Source organism: Populus nigra, chromosome 8, assembly GCF_951802175.1.
Source record: "Populus nigra chromosome 8, ddPopNigr1.1, whole genome shotgun sequence".
Taxonomy (NCBI): domain Eukaryota; kingdom Viridiplantae; phylum Streptophyta; class Magnoliopsida; order Malpighiales; family Salicaceae; genus Populus; species Populus nigra.
The window spans coordinates 14,653,394-14,662,743 of record NC_084859.1 but is presented as its reverse complement, the minus strand read 5'-3'; the positions used below and the strand labels follow the sequence as shown (position 1 = coordinate 14,662,743).

The 9,350-nt window shown below is 35.0% G+C and overlaps 1 protein-coding gene across 3 annotated transcripts; it reads right to left on the bottom strand.

Annotated features, from left to right (window-relative positions):
- Nucleotides 1-3,195: 3,195 nt before the first annotated feature.
- On the bottom strand, nt 3,196-7,409 carry LOC133701630 (E3 ubiquitin-protein ligase At4g11680-like). 3 transcript variants are annotated; one of them, XM_062125623.1, is made up of 5 exons: nt 6,572-7,409; nt 5,909-6,028; nt 5,681-5,813; nt 4,078-4,245; nt 3,196-3,744 (listed from the first exon to the last, which is right to left on the bottom strand). In XM_062125623.1, the coding sequence occupies exons 1-5, from the start codon at nt 7,180-7,182 to the stop codon at nt 3,571-3,573; spliced, it is 1,206 nt and encodes a 401-aa protein (XP_061981607.1). In that variant the 5' UTR covers nt 7,183-7,409; the 3' UTR covers nt 3,196-3,570. The 3 variants fall into 3 exon arrangements, with proteins under 3 accessions (XP_061981607.1, XP_061981605.1, XP_061981606.1); XM_062125621.1 differs by having other exon boundaries at nt 5,909-6,031; nt 6,572-7,408; XM_062125622.1 differs by having other exon boundaries at nt 4,078-4,242; nt 5,909-6,031; nt 6,572-7,408.
- Nucleotides 7,410-9,350: the final 1,941 nt, after the last annotated feature.

Below are 9,350 nucleotides of genomic sequence, written 5' to 3'. Positions count from 1 at the left end.
TTTGATCTCAAAATGCTTTGGCTTTTTTTTTCCTGTGCGCTAATTAAATCTCGCATTGAAATCATGTAATCGAAAGATGATATGCAAATAATAGTAAAGATGTCAGTAACAATGGCAGCAAGCATCTTTATACACTCATAAAACAATTGATTACTCAAAATCTCTTACAAGAGAACTTCTATATTCAAGCTGCTCCGCAATTTTCTTTACGCGGGCATGTGCGCGCGCGCAGCGCGGAGGGAGACCTTCAACACATTGAAGTCATCTTCCATCACTGTGATATCCGCATCAGAAAATGCATGAGAAGAACATCCATCCAGCAATAGCCATGTATAACATTCCTGAAAGATGGACATTCATTTAAGTTGCTAAGAAAGGTAAATCAACATGTTGTTATGAATGGAGACAAATTAGGCTTATAACCAGTGCAGATCAAGCCGGAAAGGAATGAATAATTTTCAGGGAAGAGATTTGAGGGTTTGTACACCAAATTAAAGAGAGAGAATCATGGCATGCGCTTCTCCATTTCACTATAAATAGAGGGGTTTGTAAGAGCAATAGACATGTACAACAAAAAACATTGAGTGATAGAAAGAAGTGGGGTGAAAGTTACAGTGTGTTTGTGAGTTGAGTTGAGAGAGTCTCTTCCTCCATTGGTGTAATTTTTAGTTGCATGAGACAGCCTCTTTTCTCCATTGGTGTAAGTTTTAGTTTTCTCCCCTATGAGTAAAATCAGCAGTCCTGTGAATATAGTCAATTTGCCAAACCAAGTTAAATTGCGTGTTCTTAACTCTAGGCATTGGTCACAGGTCCAATTCCAAACAACTTGTATCAGAGCCTAAGAAGGTGGTTTTTCATCTTTTCCCAGAAATTAAACATGTTTTTGAATATACCACTAGCTGTGAAGAAGAGACCAAGTACGAACACAATGATGAAAATCATGTGCGAAAAAAAATTGGAGCGAGCCACAAGCTCTATCATGCGCCACTTATTATCATGAGCTTTGTCTTCTTCACCTGGTAACCCAGACCTTGACCTGATATCGATCCAGATCAACAACGCATCAATAAAGTGGTCCAGCCCACCCGTGCCACATCATTTGCCCATCATCAGACATGGTGGTCGTTGGTCCCCGTCATATTCCATGTCATCTCGGCTTTCTTATATTGAATGGATTGCAGAGAATATAAAATAAAAACTGAATGTGATTTGATGAAAAATTATAAAAGAACATATGTTTTAGAGGAAGATAAAATAAAAGCAAAGACATGACAAAGAAAAAGTAGAACCAGACAAGATTGTCATTATAAAAGAAATTTAATTGAAATAACAACAAGACGAAGAAAGAGAATGAACAGAGAGAATAATTATATTAATAAATATGGCAAGCATGTCTTCATTTTTGGCTAAATATTATGAAATGTGTCAAATAAAGATATTAGTTAAACCATATAGTAATGATTTTAATTAGCACGCATTGTTTAAATTTTAATTATTTTTTTAAGCATATGCATTTCTTTTTTTATTTTTAAATCCCACTATAATAAAAAAGATTAATTTTCAAAATTTTCATTAAATAATTAGAAAATTATTTAACATAATTTGAAAGAATGAATAACATGAAATAACAAACACTTGAATATTAATTTTGAGTAAAAAAAAAACTTGTAGCATAGTGCGGTTTCTTATTTTGAAGAGCATGAATGTGATTATATTTTTTAAAGAGCCAGCTATTTTAGCTAAGAACTAAAAAATAGCCATTAACATATGGATGCTCCAAGTCTTTAGAAATCTGGGTGTAAAATCGGCGTGCATTTGGAACTCTAGGCGTGTTTCGCCTGAATGGGATATTCCGTTGGGCCTGAACAAAATGTTATTATTTTTATAGTTTCCAAGAATTAATTATGATAAAGAATAAACGATTCAAAACTTTAAACCTTCACATCAAATTTCTTTTGATTGTGATGATTAGAAAAGTAATTAGAACTAATAATCATTTCGTTCCAGATATCTTTTACGTAGTAAATAACGGGGGAAGTTAATCAGCATTAAACAAAACTCCAGTGCATAAGCTCGTTAATTAGCATTGACAAGATAAGCCAATTCATCAGAGTATTTCCCAGTCGCAGTGGAGGATATAATCGGCGCTAAGAGTATCGAAACCGAGATTGGAGAGTGATTTAGTAGGACTGGATGGGTTACAGAGCTATTTTAATCAAAATTAATGACGAAGAGAAACTCTAAAATAGCATATCTTCATGTTATACAGATATTTACTTTAGAAATATATTTATTTTGTATTTATATTTTTTCAACCAAATAATGTTCTATCTCTTAAATAGAGCCTTCGTAATAGCTTAGCTTCCAGCTACAAGTGGTCTACTCTAGAATTGAGTATGCTTTAGATCAACACATACTATTAGAGCAAACAAACTAAATTTACGGATTATGACTTATGAAAGTAATAATAATAAGCTTTTCTTGTTGTATGAAGACAATATCAAGTTCATATTTAAAACAATCTTTTATATATAAAGTAATAGGACCCGTAATCGTTACTAGGAAGACACCACGCAATTAAATCCTCAAGAGAGAACTAGTTTTACCAGCATCTCACGTTCTCAGCATCTTTGTTCGACACTTGTTCATTCACGGAAGCTGGCGGCTGCTGAAACCATGGTACGATTTCTGCCACTTAAAGCTCAAAATCTTGTAACCGTGATCCCCTGGAGGCACAAATGGGAGGACTAGGTAGACGGGAATGGTGAGGCTAGATAACCTGCTTGTAATTTGTAAATGTAAAGAAGCAACTAAAATTTGAAAAGAATAAGATTCTAAGCGTAAAATGGATGAATCGCTGCTCTTTTTCATTGGCAGCATGAACATTCATGGTGCTCCATTTTTATTCTCAAGAAAATGCCGAGAAGATTTAGCTTCAGAAAATGCGAATCCCATTTGGATTCGGAATCGGAGTCCTGTAAGGGACCAAACTAGGCTTTATGTTCTTTATTTTTTACCGACTGCCCACGAGTCCACTCCTCTAGCTTTTTTTTCCTCGTTGCAAGTAACATTTAGCGGTGTCTCTTGTTTTGTCTGATCATGTGAATATTTTGCTTGCACCTTCCAGATAAAATAGCGTTACGACCAACCTGGATGTCTCCATTTTTAGAGAAAACACACAAGCAAGCAACAGAGTTCAGAAATATTCTGTTGAATTTATTCACTTCACAAATAACACATTTCGCACATTATGTTATTCAACCAGAACCCCGAAGCACTCTTAATGTTAACCCACACAGAAAATCCTGACAGACCAGAGTGTATGCAATCTGTCATATGTTTCTGCTATCTAGTTAGAGAAATAAACAGACATAATTAGTATTCAAATGTACTGGGAAGCAACATTATACACATGCACATTCGCAAGCCAAACCAAGAACAGAAATTTGCCCACAGCCAACAGAACACCTACCACAGCGACAATAGCGAGAGCTCGTACTAGTCCAATGGCATGCTTGAGCTAGAACGGCATGACAAAGTCCACAGATTTATAAAGTATTTGCAATCCTTCTACACTTCCTCCCTGTCTTGGCTCGTGCTCTTCAAGATATTGTACTTGCAGAGAGGACAGGTAGCATTAATATATAGCCACTTATCTACACAGGTACAATGAAAATGGTGACCGCATGGAAGTTGCCTTAGCTCAGCCCCATCTTCATAAGCAGAGAGGCAGATGCAACACTCCTACAAGTTAGCACAAGCATCAGTTTAGTTATGCAGATTGACTGCCTTCCCACTCAAAGCCAAGCAAGTTTCCCCAGTCAAGCTTATCACCCTATGTATTCTTAATTGCGACACAAGGTTATCTTTTACTCAACAGATGATAAATTGACTCATGATAACCACAAAAGTATTAAGCATTTATAATTATCAAATGTTTCAGAAAGGCTATGCTAGATAAGAAAAGGATAAATTTCACATGCTTAAGACACCGCTTGAATTCAAGTGATCATCAAATATTCTTTTAATAAGGATGAGGAAAGCATCAAATAACAAGGCAAGAGTTGAACCAGGTACCGCATCCTCTCCTGAAAGAACATGTTCCATAGGAGAATCTGTGCCACATTCAGTCATTATTCCTCCAGAACATCCTTGGTCATCACCAGTGAGCTTGTCAATATCACCATCCCTTCGAAATTTGAATTTTGCGAGTTGGTCAATGTCTTCTTTGGATGCTCCTTCCTGCTTTAACAGGTTGAAAGGATCAAAGGGACACAATAAGAGAGCAGTTGAATAGAATTAGTTTACTTCCTGTACATGTATAATACTTTGCACGTTATAATTTATAAAACACTACAACATTTTAAGATGTCAATCCAATAATGTGACTAAAGCCCAAAAAGTAGCCCACCATGCCTTGACAGAACTAAGGCTAATCCTCCCATCTCCAACAAAAACCATCCTTCCAAAACTTTATCCAATCCTTTCAAGCCTAAATGATTATATCAAAGAACTAAGAACTCTGACTCCATACTGTGGAGTTTACATGTTCAACCAGTAACTCTTGTATCCAATGCTGAACCCTCAAACTGCATTATGATGAGTCGGGTTGTTAGCCATGGATGCATCAGCCTTCTGATCTGTGGAGGAGTAATATTCCTATTCAAAACAAAATATCTAACAACGCTAATTCGCACTATAATCACCTTTAATGCTCCGAGATATTCTTCTCGGGCGAATATCTATATGATTTTGAACCACAAACCTCTGAAGCCCAAATTCAATTCACTATCAATCATGGAATTATGTAAGATATGACCACTCTGCAACCATAATATGGACAGATTATAGAGGCTCAAAGGGAAGAAAACCCAAACCATTTTCACAAAATTGGCATGATTTTGCTACAAGTCAAACTGCTTCTCATGCCTCGTTAAAACGCGGTGAAACTTTCAAAAGCACATGACTTGCACGATAATGCATTTTGTAAGCTAAACAGAACAAATAAAGCAAGCACACAAAAACAACTCTGGCATCATGCATTATTAAGCTTTTTTGCCCAACAAGCTATGGACATCAACTATACCGTCATCACAGATCATCCAGATCACTAAGTTATATTCCAGTACATCAAGTTGAGCAGAACTTAAACAGAAGGTACAAGATAACACCTTGTCCAATGGGATATAATATTTAAGCAATATGTGGTAAAACTGGATGAAGATAAACTTGTTACTTTGTTAGTTTACTTAACATGATAACTCGTTCGATTAATCAGAAATTGTTGAATAGTGCTCCCTTCAAGCTATAGGAAAAACTTTAGCAGAAAACACCAACCGAGCAAATTTACTAAGGTTTCGATGTGCCTGCTTCTTCTAACAAGTGAATATCATAGCATCACCATTAGAAATAATTCTCATTTGTGCCATCAAATCAACTCTACCTCAAAATAACCCAGCCTTTCGTTTTCATTTTCTAAATTCAATCAATGGGCCTAGATGAGTTAGCAGTGAAAGACACTGCTTCATTAGGTCATTATTCTCTGGTTTCTACTTTCAGCTTACACACAATACACATGATTAACATAAAAGGGTGGAGTGTAATAAACTCCAAAAGAAATGACACTGTTATAGCAATACAAAATCAAAGGATGAACATGACTGCAGATACGTGGGTCTACCTGGTCGGTAACAGCATATAAGATTGCAATAATACATGGAAGACAGCAGCACACAGCAATGCCGATGACACATGCCAGGGCAACACAAAAAACAACGAAGAACACATCAAAACCGAGAAAAACTATACATAACCTGCAAAACAAAGGCAGGTTGGAGAAGGTAAGAGACTGTTAAAGCAACATTTTCTCAAGCCTTATGAAAAAAGGAAGGGGAGAGAAGGAACAAACCAGTATAGCTGGGGAGAACCTAGTGCCAAAGCTTGGCCACCAGTAGACACCCAGTAGAATCCAATGATCCACCAGATAAAAGAAAACATTGTGTTTGCAGATTCCAGATGTTTCGCAACACTGCTGATAGAGTTAAAATACAAAGAATGAACAAAAGACTCCAATTCCACAGATTTCATTTGCAGCACAAACACAGCATGAAAATCAACAAGTCCCAGTTCCTTAGTGGATTTACAAAATAATAACAAGCGATTCAAAGAAGAAAAAAAAGGTAATAAAGTGAGGCCAGTGCGTAAAAAAATGAAGATGAAAAGGTATGAAATTGCATGCCAAATGATGATTAAAAAATCTTACTTTTAAATCAGAAAATGAAAACACATTCTGGTGAACCTATTTAAGGCTTACTTAATCCTATCCTAAATCCATAATTAAATTTCATCTTTCATAACTGCATCATCACAACACCACCCTCAACCTCATGACAACCCACGCCAGCCTGCGGCAAATCAAATCAGGAACAATCAAATATGCCATATTTTTTAAAACCCTTCAAATAAAAGGCCAAATAAGTAACGCCAAACAGTTTTAAAATCATAAATTTCACATTACTTCATCAAAGACCCTAAAATCTCAAACATCTAGCAGCGGACACCACAAACATACCTAGTTCCATCATCTTCTAACTGGGCCAAACTGACATACTCTCCATAATCACCTCTCGAACCGGAACTCGAATTCCCATCACTCCCAATCCCACCATCTCCTCCTCCTCCTCCTCCTCCTCCTCCTCCTCCAAACCCAACTCTCCTCCTTCTCCTCCTCCTGTACTCCACACAAACACAAACCATATGCAACACGCATTGCAGCCCGTATCCTAAAATCCACAACCTCAAAGGCACACCCGGATTCTCCTTCCTACTCAAAACCAAAACCCCCGCCGCCACGGCCACGAACGCAAAGTTCCAAATGATATCCAAAATCACCACAGGCTTCGAATACGCCCAATCACTCTGCCTCTCCTCCAGCTGCTCCGCCGCCGTCTCTCGAACCAACATCGATGGCTCTCTCATCATACGGCGGCTACTTGCACGGCGTAGAAACCTGGCCGCGTCACGGAGGGATTGGCGGCGGATGGATCGGCGGCTTGAATTGGGATTGGGTTCATTTTGTTGACCAGGGGAAAGAAACGGCGTCGTGTCGATTATGTCATCGGATGATCCGGTTCGCGTCGGGGTTGTGGTGGTGGTGGAAATTGGTGTGGTGGTGGAGGACATTTTTGGGCTTTTGGTTGTTTCGGGATCTTGTTTTTCTTTCAAGCAGTTGAGGGGAAGGGGTTTTTTCCTTTTCGATAGTTGAGATTGTTACAGGATTTTTTAGGATCGGAGGTTGTCTCGTTCTCTTATTGAGAGATTGTTTTTTGGGTTGTAGTTGGTTCTGTGCGGGGATGAAAGAATTTTGGAGAGATTTATGTTCTGTAACAGAAATGGAAAATGGATTCTGTTTTTCCTTTTGTTACGGTAAAAGTTAAATATACTTGCGTTGTAATAATTACTTACCTCCGCGCCAAATTATGATTGGTTGGAAGAAATGTCAAAACCTCTAATGAACCCCTAATTGTTGACTGGTTATCAACTTCATCCCGAAAATAAAACTGTTATCAGTTGAGTCCCTGATGTTCTTAGCAAATAATTTTGATGTAATATTTAATTTTTAAATATAAAAATATATTTAAAAATAAATAAATGATTCGTCATCTTCAGAATTGGATGTATCCTTTTCTGCTTCTGCTTAATACATAATTTCTTGGTGAAATAAAAAAAAAATCATGCTAAGCTTAGATAACTACTTGTTTTTTTCACGTGTTTAATTTTTGTAGTCCATACTCATATTTATTTTCATTGTAATTAAAAAAATTTATTAGTAGTTCGAGAATGAAGTGTTAAAAGCTAATTACATTGTTAATTTATAATTTATGAAATCAAAAGATTAGCTTAGTAATTTGTGCGTGTGTGTGCTGTTTAAAACTATTAATCAATGGTGAATGTGAACCATTAATCTTGAATTGATTATGTTCTTCTATTTTTTTTTTAAGATTCGTTGATTCTGCAAAATTAAATGAATTATGAATAATTAATTCTTATTGAATCTTTTTAGATTCCTGATTTTTCAAATTTAATAAATTATTATAGATTAATTTTAATTAATTTTACATTCCTAACCTCCTGTGTAAATAGAGGTGAAGGGAGATAGAAGAAGAAAAGAAAGAAAAACAAATAGAAAATCCATGTATCTTTCTTTGCTTTATTTACTGTTGTACTCCTCTCCCTCCACCTCTAGATTATAGTGTCACGGAGAGTGAATAAATTTTCTAGTTAATCCCTTGATTAGAATATTGTTTAGTATTGGTTAAATTATATTATTTTAAAAGGTAATTTTTTTAGTTTTAAATTAATATTTTTAGAGGTTTTTATTGTTTTAATAGGTTAATATAAAAAATAAAATTAAAAAAAAATATTACTCTAATATATTTCTAAATAAAAATTATAAAAAGCAACATCTCCCCAACAAGCTCTAAAAGGCATCCTTTTCAAGCATTATAGTTAAAATATATTTTATACTTATTTTCTACTTAATATATTTTATTTATTTATTAATCACTGTATAAATATATTTAATTGGTTTAACTAAGTGTTTGGGAGTGCTTTTCAAAGGCACTTCCAAACAAATTTGAATTTTTTTTTCTTTGAAATAATATGTTTTTGATGTTTTCAAATCATTTTAATATACTGATCTCAAAAATAATTTGTAAAAAATAAAAAAATATTATTGACATGCTTTTCTGAATGAAAAACATTTTAAAAAACAACCAATAAATGAATGATATCATTAAAACCACGGGCCATATATCCAATCTATTGTTTCTCTTCCCACGCCTACTATTGTAAATCTTTCAAGCAAAAAATATAATTAGAGGTAAGAAAAAAACTGAAAAACTAATTAAACTGAAAAAATTAAAAAAAAAATTAAAAAAATCAAACCAAAAAAAATTGATTTAATTACTTTTTTGTTTTAATAAAAAACAAACCAAACAAAAAAAAAATCATTCCTAAACACAAGCTACATGATGAGCTTCGTATTATCGAAAGACAGGTTCTGTGTTCTTAATGTTTACGAATAATTTGAATAATGCTCTTAAATTTGGTGCTGCCGTGCTGTTTTTCTTGGTGGGTTCTGTAGGGGTTGGACTTTATTGGTTACAGTGAATGATGGTGATTTTCTAAATATATAGAACTTGCCTGAAATTTTGACTCTTTAAGCAACAAGTTGTCCTTGAAAGCTGTGGTATTACAGAAAAGTGGCCGGGAGGCTAAAGGATTGATACGTTTATTTTTTATTTCAAAAATGCTTTTAAAAATTTATTTTTATTTTTTTCTTTGTTTTA

What these genes read in the sequence shown, in the direction of transcription:
- LOC133701630 (XM_062125621.1), bottom strand. Translation starts at nt 7,182, where the DNA reads ATGTCCTCCACCACCACACCAATTTCCACCACCACCACAACCCCGACG. An exon ending in TTAGAAGATGATGGAACTAG is followed by an intron (nt 6,032 to 6,571) that starts GTATGTTTGTGG and finishes TAACTCTATCAG; the next exon opens with CAGTGTTGCGAAACATCTGG. An exon ending in TATATGCTGTTACCGACCAG is followed by an intron (nt 4,246 to 5,680) that starts GTAGACCCACGT and finishes AACCTGTTAAAG; the next exon opens with CAGGAAGGAGCATCCAAAGA.